At 45.4% G+C, this 15,380-nt stretch overlaps 3 protein-coding genes across 3 annotated transcripts; 2 read left to right on the top strand and 1 right to left on the bottom strand.

Moving 5' to 3' along the window:
- Positions 1–5,508: 5,508 nt before the first annotated feature.
- GLAREA_06049 (uncharacterized protein) lies at positions 5,509–5,914 on the top strand (the record flags this gene model as incomplete). The annotated part of the gene is made up of 3 exons (XM_008081463.1): positions 5,509–5,662; positions 5,738–5,820; positions 5,873–5,914. The coding sequence occupies 3 exons, from the start codon at positions 5,509–5,511 to the stop codon at positions 5,912–5,914; spliced, it is 279 nt and encodes a 92-aa protein (XP_008079654.1).
- Positions 5,915–7,003: 1,089 nt separating this feature from the next.
- Positions 7,004–8,582, bottom strand: GLAREA_06050 (uncharacterized protein; the record flags this gene model as incomplete). The annotated part of the gene is made up of 4 exons (XM_008081464.1): positions 7,004–7,141; positions 7,194–7,460; positions 7,511–8,236; positions 8,340–8,582. The coding sequence occupies 4 exons, from the start codon at positions 8,580–8,582 to the stop codon at positions 7,004–7,006; spliced, it is 1,374 nt and encodes a 457-aa protein (XP_008079655.1).
- Positions 8,583–9,751: 1,169 nt separating this feature from the next.
- On the top strand, positions 9,752–14,463 carry GLAREA_06051 (uncharacterized protein; the record flags this gene model as incomplete). Its single annotated transcript, XM_008081465.1, has 4 exons — positions 9,752–9,945; positions 9,993–10,697; positions 10,751–12,628; positions 12,681–14,463. 4 exons carry the CDS (start codon positions 9,752–9,754, stop codon positions 14,461–14,463), a joined length of 4,560 nt encoding a protein of 1,519 aa, XP_008079656.1.
- Between the last annotated feature and the right edge of the window lie 917 nt (positions 14,464–15,380).

Consider the following 15,380-nt stretch of genomic DNA (forward strand, 5'->3'; position numbering starts at 1 on the left):
ATCTTTGGTTTCTGTTTAAGGCTTGGGAAGTTGCTGTGTAGAATGTAAAGTGTTGAGGGTAGAACGGGAGGGCTTGGATGGGAGGTTAGGATTGTGTTTAAAGAGAACTATGTTTAGAACTAATCCCAAAGTTTAGACGAGATGATAGACGTTAAGACACTCAGAATAGTAAGATCAGAAGCCTCACCAGAAGTTTATTTCTTGGACTAGATACCATAGCCTAGGCGACCCCTCACAGTGCTCTAACGTTCACTCGAATAAAGAACAGAAAACTATAAATCTCATTTGAAACATCCCTCTGTCAACCAAATCAAGTGTTGGATGATTGGGGGGTTTTGGGATCGACATATGTTCTAAGTAGTGAGAAAGCCTATACGACTAATTAGGACCACACTCTGTCGCAGCCGAAAAGGCTGCTTACAGGTTTACAGCATAGGGGTTGATCTTCAGTTTGCGAAGTCGTCTTCGTCTTCTGGTACTGGTATGGTTGCTTATGTTTTAATAAATGTCCATCTCATACTTTCTTGGAGGGTTAGTAAGTAGACGTACGACGATAACAGCCCCTGTATGTGCCTAAAATCAAATGGCAGCAGAACGGCTTATGCTCGTCATTACACAAGGTGAACTGGCGGGCTTGGAGTGGTGAGTCGACTGCGGATGCTATGGTGAGTGTTGTAAGGATGGGAGCAGGAGATACATATTGAGCTACTATTTTGGCATTGGTTTACTTCGATGATTTTGAAGAGTCTAAAGAGCTTGGAGATGAAAGAGAGTATGATGACTTAGAGCTCCCTTTCATACCTCTCCTTCCCTCCCTCGATTATCGTAAGCTTCGGGAAAAGAAACAACATCTACGGGAAAAGATACACTGTCATGTCATACAAACTACGCGTGGCTTGGGGATTGACACTTGTGATACTTCGCGCGATATCTTAATAACCGACTCTCCACATATGTGCACAATTCTGTATCACCGTGTACGGATTCGTAAAGTCAGCTTCTTTTCAGTCACCATGTAAAGGTGGAGGTTCGGTGGAACGCGCCTCACGAAAAGTGCTTGTTGTATCGGCAAGTCCCCTTCCCTTTCGGTGCCACCAAACGTACATTCTTACTTTCCAGTGACAATTCTTCTTATGTCTCACCCCAAAGTCTACTGACCTGCATGTTCCCAGGTTCTGCTTACCAAATGAACGTGTCACGAGGTGGACAGAAAAGTCCGGATTTTGTAATGTAAACTCGCAGTCATGAGATAAATCGACAACCGAGAATGAAAGAAAATTAGAAGATAATACTGGATTGATAGAAGGATTTCAATACCATGGATTCTTACTCCAGAACTGCGCTTTCATTCCAAGATCTGATTTCGTGTGTGACTTAGAATCAAGGCACTTTAAGGGCGACCACTAAATAGTATTCCCGTGCTGTCTCAGAGCTTTAATCCACGGTACTGAACTTTTTGCAGGGTAGTACGCTAGTACTATGAAAATTGTTCAGTTGGCTATAGATACTGTCATCATTGACGTGAATTACTTCGAAGTCTTCGTTGAGAGTTTTAAAGCCGGACTTTTCTGTCCGCACCCTACCTGGGTTTTCTATCTGAGAACAAGGAGACAATTCCATGGTCTTGGTTCCGATCAGATCCTGACTGTAAACTTTTTGGTGTAGTAGATCACTATCTGTGGGGATCTGAACTAGACTGCGGTGTGGGGATACTTAGTGCGACGGATCGGGGCGGTAGTTGCTTAAGCTTACTTTGTTAGTGGGTATTTGTGATCGACTCGACGTAGGGAGGATTCGAAAGTTAAAGTTGGGGATCGACGGCCAGGAATAATAAGTGGAGGGTTTTGTGTTGTTACTTCAATGACTTTGTTTTCATTTGGATGAGATTGGGTAGATAGAGATGCTTGGTTTTGGGGGTTTAATTTGCTCGAAATACGGGTTTCTCTTATTTTGGATTCTTGGGGAATAAAAGAGCATGAACTCGGAAGAGTGACGTAGAAACAAGTATGTTTCGGCACCCGCGTTCCACCAGATTTCGACCCGCATAGGATCAGTAAAAGCTAAATCTTCGTACTACAAGTTGAACAGCCAAGATATGCGTGGCTTATGTGGCATGACGGCACATGTTTCTCGGTTGATGGAGACGGAGTTTGCTGTTCTAAAGTTTGCGATGCCGAATGGACGAGAGGAAACGTATAAAGCTGGACTCGTAGGTCTCGATAGTATGTATCATCTCTATCTTCTGTCTCATCAGTAATTCCAATAATCTGTTGTTCAAGATGTACTTCTCTACCGTATTCCTTGCCACTCTTGCAGTAACCTTCGCAACCGGCTCACCACTCGATAAGCGCTAAACCGTCGTCAACCCCTGTGGAGATACCTCGCAGCCGGTATGTTGTCGTGTCAACATAGGATCTTTAATCAGCTTGGATTGTGGACAGCGTATGTCTTCCCAACTCTCTCCCTGCCTTAATGGAACGAAAGGTACGAGAAACAATTATTAAAACACTACAAGCATTCGTTACCCCGATTAGTGCAGCAGACTTGCGTTCTGTTTGTGCGGAAGATGAGCTAATTGCTAGATGTTGTCAGAGATTTGTAAGTACCTTTATTCCACTCGAAAGGAGATTAACGCTGACTAGTTTGAAGGATCCATTGTTGTCTAGGGGTTGTAGTGACCTTCCTAGTGCCTAGCCTGAATTTCGGGCGTAGAAGAGGGCTTTTCAGTACAAAAGTTCGGTTAAGATTAGATTAATTAGATACTTCTATAGTATAAATGGTAATTACACCGTGTATAGCCGCAAAGGTCGAGCCTTTTATGTATTTGTAGACCTTCACAGTAGTATAAACTACGGATAGTTAGTGAACAGTCTTCTGTGACTTGTGTAGAGCTTACGCGCAGTTTTAATAATTCGCGGCCAAGGTGCTAAACACGAAAGTTGATTATAAACACTATATTTGAACTTGTTATTTTGATTAAGACGTAAAATGTAAACGGTGAATTGAAGTTTCATATAATGATGTGTATTTAAGAATAAGCGGGAACAGCGCTGTAGTTACATCTAGGTTTTCGGAAGCCGTATCTTGAACAGATCACTACCCCTATAGGATCAGCAAAAGTTAATCTTTCGTACTACAAGCTAGACCGTACCCCTAACTCATGTGGCGTGACGGTACATGTCCTCGGTTTCTCGGTTACGGACTTTACCTGTTGTAACCTTTATGATGACGGCGCGACGAGACGAAAGATATAAGAAGGGACTCGTAAATCCCGATATTACACCTCATCTCTATCTCTTTTGTATCACTACCTTTACCGAAGTAAATCAGTCCTAGCAACCAAAACCAAGAGTCTAAGATGCAGTTCTCAAACCTCTTCCTTACTACTCTCGCCTTAGCCTTCGCAACCGGCTCACCGCTCGAAAGCGTCAGTCTGACGACGAGGCCTGTGGAGCCGACTTAATATCACAATACTGTGATATTATTGGAGGAGCGGAGTTTAACACGGATTGTATACAACGTACGTCTCCCACCTGTCACGGTGTCACCCCTACCTTTCTATTATAGAAAAAGGCGAGGAAAGTTCGAGAGAGTAGTTTAATTAACATTCAATAAGCTTTCACAACCCCACTTAGTACAGACCAATTACTCTCTGCTTGCTCAAACGCTGGGTTGACACCTAGATGTTGTCGTACTCTTTTAAGTCAATTTCTTTCAATTAAGAATGAGCATGTACTGATAAGTCTAAAGGGGATAGCAAACTCGGTCGGTTGTAGTGATCCCCCAAATGCTTAAGCTTAATACCGAGTTTCGAAGAGAAGCGTTCAGTGTAACGACTCGGTGAAGATTAGAATAGTTGGGTGTTTCTAGAGTATATTTGTAATTACTTCGTATATAGACGCAAGAGTATATAAACGCAAGAAGTCAGGATCCCATATCTATATACTCTTTCACAATAGTATAATCTCGGGCTGTGAAGTGGCCAATCTGCTATGATCTGTGCTGAACTTCCTTCCAGCTTCCACAACTTGCGACTCGTCACTCGTGTGGTAGAACTTAAAATTAAGTGATCCATATTTTTGCGTCATGTACAAAATGAAAGGCAGCAATGCGAAAATCGACATAGACTTTTGCATGTACATTAAAAAAGGGAGCGGGAAAAGCGCTGTACCACACCGGTTTATCGCGAGCCGTGTCTTGGTTAGATCTCCACCTACGCAGGATCAGCAAAAGCTAACCAACCTGGTTCCACAAGTCTGATCACTTAGTGATGCGTGTCGTGTAACCTGACGGTATTGAATAGAGAGGAGTCTGTGACCAAAAGCTTGGAATGGGCAAGAGAGAGATATAAGGAGGAGCCTTCAGTCCAGTAAGGAAATGTAACACGCACTCATTTTCCACGTTTGTCATTCTACGATTCCAACTTCCAGTGTATACAAACACTCCCACTATTAACACAAAATACATTTCTCCGCCCTCATCCTCATAACCTCACTTTAGCTTTTGCAACAGGCTCACCGCTCGAAAACCGCGCATCTGCTATATGCCCCCGAAGCAGCGATGATCTTAGCCCGTACTGCTGTGTTGTCGATGCGGGTATCGTCACTCTAGGCTGTTTCCGGCGTACGTATAACCTAATTTCCCGTAAACAAACAAAGAGAAGATACCTTTGCTGATGTTATGGGAATAGCTGACAGAACTCCGACATCTTCACAAGATCTCACTAACATTTGCGGCAATCAACGACCTAGATGTTGTCAAACTGTGAGTGGCTTCCTAGGATAAGAAACTGGGTAATATTGATAAGTTACCAGCAATTCGGGATAGCAATCGATTTTGTGGATCCTCTGGCTTGATTTTCATGTTAACGGAGGGATAAAAGAGATTACCAGTTTTGTGACATAGATTTCCAAACTTCTTGTAGAAAACTAGCAGGAGAAATGCGAAGGGTGGTTTGGGTTTTGCATCTCGGGATTCAAGATACAGGCACCATATTTGTGCTCCTAACTTCACAAATTTAAGCATCTTAACTATGGAATTTTCTCAGGCAGTTAGAAATGAAAAAGATTAGATGTAGGCATGTTTTTTGATAAAATTCATTATGGTTTTCTTTTAAATCTACATACCTTGTTGATACATAGCGATCAACAGCCGGTAATGCATGTTTCGGTGGAGTTAGAGGCTTGCCTCTTAAACCTAGAGGGGATAAGTATCGAAAAGGAGCGGGAAACTTGCTAAGGCAACGACGAAGTGCATATGTCGAGTCGCGTTGCGCTAGATCTGCACCCTTTCCATAAGTCTAATGGGTAGGTGATACATGGCGTATGTGGCATGTCGATCGTTGTTGAGGGGGTTAGTGAGTTTAATGCTTGGATTTGTACACGGAGATGTATAAAGAGAAGCGTGCAACCACATCCATCTCCTCACTCACATCATCTCCCACACTCGTCTTTAGAACACTTTTTCAAACTTATCTGAGCAACAAGCAACCTCTATTATCAACACAACATGCATTTCTCCACTCTCGTCCTCACCACCCTCACCTTGGCTTTCGCAACCGCGTCTCCCCTCTCAACCCGCCAGGCTTCTATTTGTGGAAACAAACTCCCACTATGCTGCGGTGCAGGCGTAACCGAGACAACGTATTTGACATGTGAACCGGGTAAGTCCTCATTATTTCTCCCAGCCCTAATTCGAATACCCAAACAAAGATGGAGTATCGCTGACACGCAATTAGTGTTTCCTTTCCCGCAGAGTGTGGAAGAGCTGGAGTATCGTTGCGAAGACCGTGGCTCGAACCCTCAATGTTGTGATTTTACCGTAAGTGATGTTCATTGAAGGCGAGGGAAGACAAATGCTAATGAGTCGTAAGGGGTTGGTGTATTCGCAAGGCTGTACTAAGCCTGGTGCTTGAATGAATAGCTGGCATCGGTTACTGTGGGAGTTTTCTAGGCGGTTGATGTGTGAAGGAGTTTGTGGTAGTGACCTGGGAAAAGGATTTGTCGGTGTGAGAATAGGCAAGAATTGTGTACTTGTATCTGAGGAAAAGAAGTGGACAATTATAGAGGAACGTGTCGTGCCACGGTACCATAGTCATGTATCCTTCGGCAATCTCATTCCACCACATCTCCACCATGGGCACATATCTAATGGCTAAGCGATGCGTGGCCTATGTGACATGATGATCTGCCTTTGAGGTGATAGCTTGGGGTAAAAGACCCTCATCTCAGTCGTCACAACAGCCGCCTTTTCTTCTAAATCGCCGATCTGCTAATGCAACGAAAATTAGTGCCCTTGAAAGAAGTACTTATGCACAACATGCCAAAGACCTAGTCCATTAGCCTTGAAAGAAGCGGAGTAAACGATATAAAGAATATGTACCATTCGGGAACGGCCGTCGCGTTCCACTAAATCTCCACCTCCTTGGTTCCGCACAGGATCAGCCGAAGCTAACTTACACTGTCAGAAGCCTCATCATGAAGAAAATGCGTGGCTGGAGTACCATGACGAAGTTTCCTTTATAGGTTTTGGCGCATGTGAAGCTGACGATGGAGGGATGAAGGGAGAGTTATAAAGAGGAGTGGAAAGTCGAGGTGCAATTGTATTATCAGCTATATTAGTCTGTAAGGCTTGGGATTTGACCGGTAAATGTTGTCAGCTGGATGTGGTAGGTGAAAGTTTGAAGATGAAGGAGAGGGTGCTGATGAAGTGTATAAGCTGGAGAGGCGTTTGGTTGTGCTGAGCCTGCTCAGCCTGCTGAGGATGAGTAAAGGTTTCTTTTACCAACAATTCTTAAAAATATCGTTAGAAAAGAGGGTATTTCTGGAAACAGTTGTCGGCGATCGGCAGATATTGGAGTTTGGAACACAGTTTTGTTTCTGATCTGCCTCTGCAGTCCGGCTTATCCATAGAAAGTTATTGGCGTGGAAATCCCCAGAAGAACATTAAGTGAATTCACGGGATAAAAAATATCGTAATAGTCTAGTTTTTCCAAAAAGTCATCTCAGAATTTATCCACAAGTTCCTGCTTGGCTCTAAAACTAGATTTCGGATGTCGATGCCAGATATCATCGTAACAATGAGGACAGAAGTCAAAGTTATCACAATCTCTGCATTTGTATCGCAGATCCGAGTAAAACAGCTATGTCTCATTAGTACTATACTCCCTTACAACACGAGAGTTCCAGACGGACCGTTTTCTGACACCCGTCACACTGCCAGTCCCAACTTCGACGTCGACCGATTTTTGGCGAAGGGCGTGTATCGCTGGAAGAAAGTCCTCCACTAGGTGATGGATCAAGTTTGCGCGGGGTTGGAGATGTTGATGGAGCGGGCTCGACCATAATTATGTGACGTGTGTTTGGCGATGAGCCTTTGCGGCCTGGACGACTTTCATCGGGGCTTTGGGATGGCGTGTGATATGTTTCCATGTCTGAGAGTTCGGAGTCGTCGTCAAACCACTAATTTTGCAAGTTAGGTAGTATGAAGTAGGAGGAAGAGGGGAGTTTACTTCTGAGAGTATGTTCTCAACTCCCTTCGCTGCTTGTTCCTTGGTCATCAATGAATTAGGCATTTCATCTTCACTTCCTCTCATTGCAAATTCAGTCCTCTTTTGTTCCGAATGTTCCTCCTTGCGATCTCTCTCAGATCTGTCCCGGTTTGGAGGATCTAAATTGAACGAAGTGCGCTGTACTGTAAAAGGTGGTTTGAGTAGTTTTGCCGAAAAATAAGAACTCCTTCTCATGTTTTCCAGTGCTTGCTTCTCATACATAGACAAGGCTTTGTTGGTTTCTCTACTCCTGGAACTTCCTCTTAACTTCCTACCATCCATACGCTCACGTGACTGTTTAAGCTCTTGCTCTTTGCCTTGACAACCAGTCGGTGGTTCGATGGGTTTCAGAGTTAGTGTTGCTTCGTATCCCATGCTCTGTGCGGAACTAGCATTCGGGTCTTTGATGTTAATTTCTAGTGGAAGTTGCTGCATGAAACCAGAGAAACTGCCGAATGGAATCTGTCCAGCAGAAGAACTGACTTGAGGCTCCTTAGGTTGATTAGGGAGTTGATACATCCAGCAGGTGGTCATAAACATAAGCATGTGCTGGACTTGTTTAAGCTTTTCTTGTTGTTGTTTGATCTTTTTCTCGTCGCTAAAGGCGTATTTTAGGCGTTCTGTGTATCCGGGTTTCTGGGACCCATGAGGTATCATTTTTTCGATTTCTTTTAGGATGCTATAACACTGTAGATACCTCAATGAGTTCCAATAGATTCAAGGTGGTAAGGGGCGCGAAACATGTCATAATTGAATTCTGTTCCCAACTTCGTTCTTTCTGAAAACTCACCTGCGTAATCAATCCTGCAGCATCGGCCTTGAACTTGCGAGGAAAATCTTGTTTTCCAGTTCCATCCACGCTTTTAGCAAAGACATCCACCAAGCCAGCACAAAGGGTAATTTGATCTGCAATTTCGAGCATTTGCCTTGGAGCTGAGCTGAATGCTTGGTATCGGTCGATGAGTCCATTTGTGACTTTATTCGCAAAGTCAAGAAGGCCGACAGCACCCACGGTCACGGAAAAGGGATCCATATCCCTTAGGGAAAATAATATAACTTCGAGTACGGAGAGTACGAAATTGATGAAAAGAACACAAAATGAAAGAATGTGGCTTCTTTTCGAGCTGAAGGACTCGATCCTATTGTAGTAGAGCCCCAGTTTAAACGAGACATGCCAGCGACATGTGACCTTGTGGACTGATCAGAAGGTCACATGATGTTCGTATGTACTTTTTGGTAGCCCCGTAAGGAAGGACATGCTTTTTCAGTATAAATCTCGGAGGGTAAGGAGGATTTATAGTTTATGAGAGTTCTTTGTCTCGATACCAGACTTTGTCATTTGCCATTAGTATAGATTTGTTACAGAATTTGGAACGTCTTGAAATTCTTGATAGCGTCACCGATAGCACTGATACATGTCGAGTCCTACTTAGCCACTTGAACTAAATAGAATAGTGAGTCTAGCTTATAAAATTCGCGATTTACTTTGACTAACTTCAGAGTGAGATGATTATCAGTCTAACAAAATCAAGTATTGCTTAGTATTCTCCTTAGTGGTATCTCCAGCGGTCCAACGGGTGTGGCAAAGCAGCTAGTTGGAGACTTAATAGCCTATCCTATGCATAAATGGAAAGTCAATTCGGCCTGGGTAAATAAGAATTTGACTTATTTCTATATCTTTTGTGAACGTTTAAAAACAAATAATAAGAGAATAACATGCAATCGGTCCCGAATACCACTATCCAAGGCGCGTGCCGTGTTCACTCTTCCCGCGTACGATGACGTTCCTTGGCTTGGCTCCGCTAATGTTTCCTGCTCGCTGCACCAATAAACCGCGGGCTGCCAGTCAAAGCTTGTGACAGTTCCACCCAGATCGAGGAATACTGGACAAGGAACACAGCTTGTATCGACGCAATATTTACAGCTTGATTGGAGCCCGGACTCCAGCCTCGAGTTGATTTTATTTATCTTCATCTCTCAACCCTCCGACCGTTATACAGGAGTTGCGCTTCTGTTTACACGGTGTGCTTTTTGTTCGACATCAACCGCGCGAATCCTTCGACTGGTCCGTGTTGTGTTTGAGCGTCAGATCCACCAAAGCTACCTACCTAGCTCCTTCATCCCATAAAGTCCTCCGCTGGGGCCAGAGACGTCAAACATAATCATCAAAAAATAAAACTTTGGGAATTGTATGCTGTAGAGATGGGTGCCAAATCTAACGGACGGCCGGCCGAGGCAGGACACAAAGCCAACGGCAAAACTATCAATGGCAAAGCTGCCAACGGCAAAGCCATCAACGGCGATGCGTTGAATGGAAAGGCGATATCTCCAAAGTTGACACCATCGAGGACGACGAAAAAGGCTGGCGGATACGGTGTCTTCAGCATAGTATCTAGGTATGTTTGGCAGCCGTCGTGTAGAGATTATTGACTGACGAAGCCAGATTATTAACCTGGTATTCGATTATTACTATCCTCTTCCGATGTCCTTCAACAATAGATCAACTTACGGATACATCTCCAAAGATATGCAAGCCATATTTCCAGATAAGAACCACTGTTACTCCATATCTCGAACCATACTATAACTCGTACGCGGCACGATACGTCGAGATCGCCCGGCCATATTACACTACTGCAGACAACAAGATTATCACACCTGCGATCAATCTTGGGAAGAAGTATGGTTCTCCACGTGTTGCGCAAGCACAGGCATTTGGCCAGACACAATGGGAGAAGAACATTCAACCGCAGGTCTCAAAATACCAGGGGATTGCTAAGGGCAAATATGAACAGACCCTGGGGCCACATGTCAACACGGCCTACGAAGCAACGGCTCCTTACTATGAAATCGTCAAGACCAATGCTCTCCAAACATACTACGGGAATATCCTCCCAACATACACTGCTATCCAACCATACGCCCGGGACGGATATCTCCGTGCTAGTGATTTCACAGTCAACACCGCGTTCCCATACACGAAGTGGGCTTGGACTACTGGCTACGTTTTCCTTGAGCGTACTATTTGGCCTCAAATCAGAATCTTGTACGGCGAGAATGTTGAGCCACAATTAGTGAGAATTGGCGAGCGTCTGGGAAGATACAGAGATGGCAGAAAGCTCAAAGCCGCGGTTGAGGAGGCAGGCAGGTAAGATATTATCATCCATCGTTTCTTGGACAGAGCTAATCATCACCATTTAGTACAACTTCAGTTGCAGCCACTACTCAAGCAACATCAACTTCCACTGCCTCAACAGAATCTGTTCAATCGACTCCTTCCCCATCATCTGTCGTCGAAGAAACCACAAGTACATCGAGCTCAACGGCCGTCCAGAGTACCCCGTCATCAGAAGCAGAGATTCGGGCAAAGGCACAAGAAATTGTTGCTAATGACCTTAAAACCTGGCAACAGAAGTTTGCTAAAGCAGCAGATGAAGGATCAGACGAGTTAGAGCAGCGGATGACTGAGGTCACCGAGAAGCTAGTTCAAGGGCAAGCTCAGGGAGTTGGAAAAGCCCTCACTATACAGCTGGAAGAAACAGTTAAGTCGTCATTGAAGAATCTGAAGAGCAACGTCATTTCGATTATCAAAAACAATGAGGATATTGAGGAATCAGAGGAAGAGATCAGCACCGCTGTCCGCAAAGCTGGAATCGCAATCAAGGATAGGGCACAAGCCGTACGAACTTGGAGAAAGAACTTTGACGATGAGACGAATTCGCTTGTCAGTCAAGCTGCATCAGATACATTTGAAATTTTGGATTACATCAGAGACATGGGTCTACAAGAAATAGGAATGCGATGGGCCTGGACCGATGGCATCACTCACAAAGATTGGACAAAATACCACAAGTTGAAAGGCAATTTTGATCACTGGCGTGGTGATGTGGAAAGGGTTGTCACTGAGCACTCTGGTATCCGATACGCTCGGTCAGCTTCTCAAGAGGTCGAGACGAAAGCAATGGATATTGCCGAGGAAGCTGCCAAGGAACTCGCCAGCCTCAAGGAGACTGCGCGCTGGAAGCTGTCTGCCGGCGATACCAGCGACGATTGGAGTCATAAATATATGCCAGCAGCAGCTGTGAAGGCTGGCCAGAACATCAAACAGAAGATCTCGGAAGCCCAAGAGGCTGTAGCACCATCTAAGCAGGGTACCGTCGAGTCGATTGTGTCCAAAGCCACAGCATCTGCTGCGCATGCCGCGTCTTCGGCTTCTTCTATTGCAGCATCAGTCTCAGGAAGCATTGTTGGGACTCAAGGTACCGTTGAGAGTGTAATTTCAGCCGCCAGCGCCGTTGTTGGTACTCAGCAAGGGACCGTCGAGAGTGTTATTTCGGCTGCTAGCTCAAGCGCTAGCAGTCTCGCGAATGATGCTTCTAGCGCTATCATTGGAACTCAGCAGGGGACTGTAGAGAGTATAGTGTCTATTGCTACAGAGAGCGCGAGCAGCCTCTCTGCAAAAGCTTCTGCTTCAATTGTTGGGGAGGAGCCTGGAATGGCCGAAAAGGCAACAGCTGGAATAAAGTCAGCAGCCTCTGCAGTTTCCAGCTCGGCCTCTAGTCTTTCAGACGCTGCAAGCTCTTCAATCTCCGCTGGTGGTAGCCGGGTTTCGGACGGCGCCTCTAAAGCTTCAAGCTCCCTCAGCTCTGCAACATCATCCATCGCCAGCTCTCTTTCCAAGAGTGTCACAGATGCATCAAGTTCTGCAAGCTCGGTAGCATCTTCGGTCTCCGGTACTGCATCAAAGAAAGTTTGGGGCGGTGCGATGGCACAACACGTTGAGGCTCGAGAAATCGTCTTTGAGGATGTTATTGATGATTCTGACGAAGACACCTTTAGCGAAAAGGTTCAAAGCATGGCAAGTGAAGCTGGTGACAAGTATGCTGATATCACAAGAGCCGTCAGCGAGGCGCTTTTGAAACCATCAACAACTGCAGGATACCAAGTCACTGAACTGGCCGCACAGAAATACTCTAGTGCTTTAGCTGCAGCCAGTACTGCTTTGTATGGTGCGGAGAAGGGAACAGGAGAGGTTGTGGCCAGTGCTGCCGCAAGTCGATATGCTGACGCCGTTTCTGCGTAAGTTTTCGATTCGAATGTTGGAGGGCTCTGCTAATTTGAACTACTATAGTGCCAGCGCAATTATTTACGGCACACCAACACCGGTTACTCAGTCTATTGCTGCAGGAGCTAGTGACGCTTATAGCAATGCTTTATCCAGAGCTTCTGCTCAATATTCTCAAGCACGCTTGGTCGTGTCTGCTCAGATCTCTGGAGAGCCAAAACCTGTCCACGAACAGATGTTCAGCTCTGTTGAAGCTGCATACTCGGATTCCGTTGCTGCAGCAAGTTCAAGATTGCAAGCGGCTGGTTCGTCTGTATCTAGCGCAATCTACGGTGCTCCTCCCGGAGCACTAGAATCTGCAAGCGCTTTGGCTCAATCTCGTCTCTCAGAAGGGCTCAATGCAGCTTCATCTAGGTACAAGGAGGCCAAAGAATATGTCGCTGCAATTACCACTGGCGATTTGGAGAAGCAGAAGTTACTAGCACAAATGCAAGAGCAGTACTATGCAGGAATTGGTATGGCTCACGCCCGCTATACTGAATTCATTTCAGCAGCTTCGTCTGCAGTTATGCCTACATCGACAGCGACCTACGCCTACGAGGCACCTCTGAGTACCGCTCAATCATATTACTCAAATGCTGTGGCCGAAGCCTCTGGACAGTTGGGCTCACTCTTAGCCTCCATTTCATCTCTTGGTGGTGGTGCGAATAAGGACGTTGTTCCAACCGCTAGTCTAGCCGCAATGGCTTCGTCGAGATACAGCGCTGCGATGGCCGCTGCATCAAGCTCTTATTCCAGTGTATCGTCTGTTCTCGCAGCAAACGTCCAAGGGGGAGCTTCTCAAGTCTCGGGCGCTGTCTACGGCAGTGAAACTCCAATCACAGAATCTCTCGCATCTCAGGTATCCAGTGCTGTCTATGGCAGTGAAACTCCACTTACTGAATCAATTGCTTCCAAAGCCAGCGAGAATTGGGAGGCTCTTATCACCAAGGCCAGTGAGCAGATTTATGGAGCACCAACTCCGTACTTCGTCAGTAGACGTCTTTTATCAGAAGCCAAGGAGTACGGAGCTCAGGCCACTGAGGCCGCTGCGTCCCAGTACTTTGTCGTCCAGTCAATCATCAGTGAATTGGTTGTGGGTAAAGAACCTGCTTTCACTGAGAGTGTGTATGGCAGATTGAGCTCAGCTTATTATACCGGCGCTGGAGCCGCCGTCTCATCTGCATCTTCATATGCATCTGAAGCATATGAATCAGCAAGTTCAGTAGTCACTTCCGTCTTTACACCACCTCCAACCATCGAAGCCATCTTAGATACTGCCTCTTCCCGTGTCAACGACGTCGTCGAGGCAGCTAGCGTTCAATTCTACGGCTCTCAGAAGGGTACGCTTGAACAAGCATCATCTGCAGCTGCCTCTGCATATAGTTCCGTGCAAAGTGTCGCGTCCGAAAAGGTCTACGGTACTACTGTCGGATACGCCGAAGCAGCCTCAAGCTCTATTGCAGACGCCGCTTCATCTGCGCAAAAGGCCATCTCGGAAGCCATCTATGGTACAGCTACGGGATCATTCGAAGGCGCTACCAAAGTTGCCGCAGATGCCTATGCTACTGCCCAAGCAAAGGTCAGTGAAGCTATCTATGGGCCAGAGAAAGGTGCTGTGGAAAGCGCTCAAGCGAGACTATTGTCAGCTGTAGAGTCAGCTCGTGCTCAACTTGCTTCATTTGCCGCCTCTGCGGGAGAGGGTGCAAGTGATATCGTTAAACAAGCCAGCGCAGGGGTCGAGGATTTCGCAAGCAGTGTGAGCAGTGCCGTTGGTTCTGCTACCTCGGCAGTTAAGGATGAATTGTGAAATCCTTTCACGAAAGAAAATGGGAAAATAATGAAGATACGAGCACGATTTTGATTTGGAGGGAAAATTACTGGAAATTCAACGATATGAAGAAAGGGAATACGGAACATCTTTCAGCGGGGAATAGCCTCTTCTGTGTGTACTCTCTTGGCGCTGGCACTCGTGGCACTTTTTAATCTTGCAATCTTGGGCGGTTTCCTAGAACATGCTGGGGAGAATTTCGAGCGATTCATTGGTTTGTCTGTCTGAGGGTTCAGGAATGGAAGCGTATATATCCAATCTTGTATTTTAAGAAATTTGTATGTGTGTATGAACGAATGTTAGTATTTTTACTCTGACTCTTTGACGCTTTGGCTTTTCAACATTTAGCATTACTTCGAAGTATCTAGGCGATGCGACTCTTTTCCCGCGGCTAGATTTTCAAGTGAAAGAAAGTCTTTCGTCTCACCGCCGCAAAATCAAGATGTAAAATTGAAAATTGAATTAAATGCCTCGTAGAAAAAGGCACGATACGGAGAAAGATATCTTGAAAGATAGGCATTTTACGCATGTGGTTAGCAGCGGATGTTCCCGTTTCCCAACGACCCGTATTTTCTGGGTATTGCGGGTCTTTCATATGAAAGATTTTTTTATGTGGCTGACAACGAGAAGTTGGCAAGATAGGCATTTTTTTCATCTGGAGGTTGCGTTTGTTTGATACTTGGACTTTGGGTATTGGGGTTTTGGAGGTTGATGAGTTGGTGTGTATTGAAATGTTCAAATGACATATTCACGTGGTTGCGTGCATGCAGAATGCTTACTTTGCGGTGTTGCTGTGGCTGTTGGTGTGTGTGTTGGTGTGTAGATCTGGTGGGATTTGGTGTGTAAGATTCCGGGCGCTAGTTTAAGGCTTAGGTCTCGATAGGCAAGGTTTTATT

Source organism: Glarea lozoyensis (genome assembly GCF_000409485.1).
Source record: "Glarea lozoyensis ATCC 20868 chromosome Unknown GLAREA15, whole genome shotgun sequence".
Taxonomy (NCBI): Eukaryota; Fungi; Ascomycota; class Leotiomycetes; order Helotiales; family Helotiaceae; genus Glarea; species Glarea lozoyensis.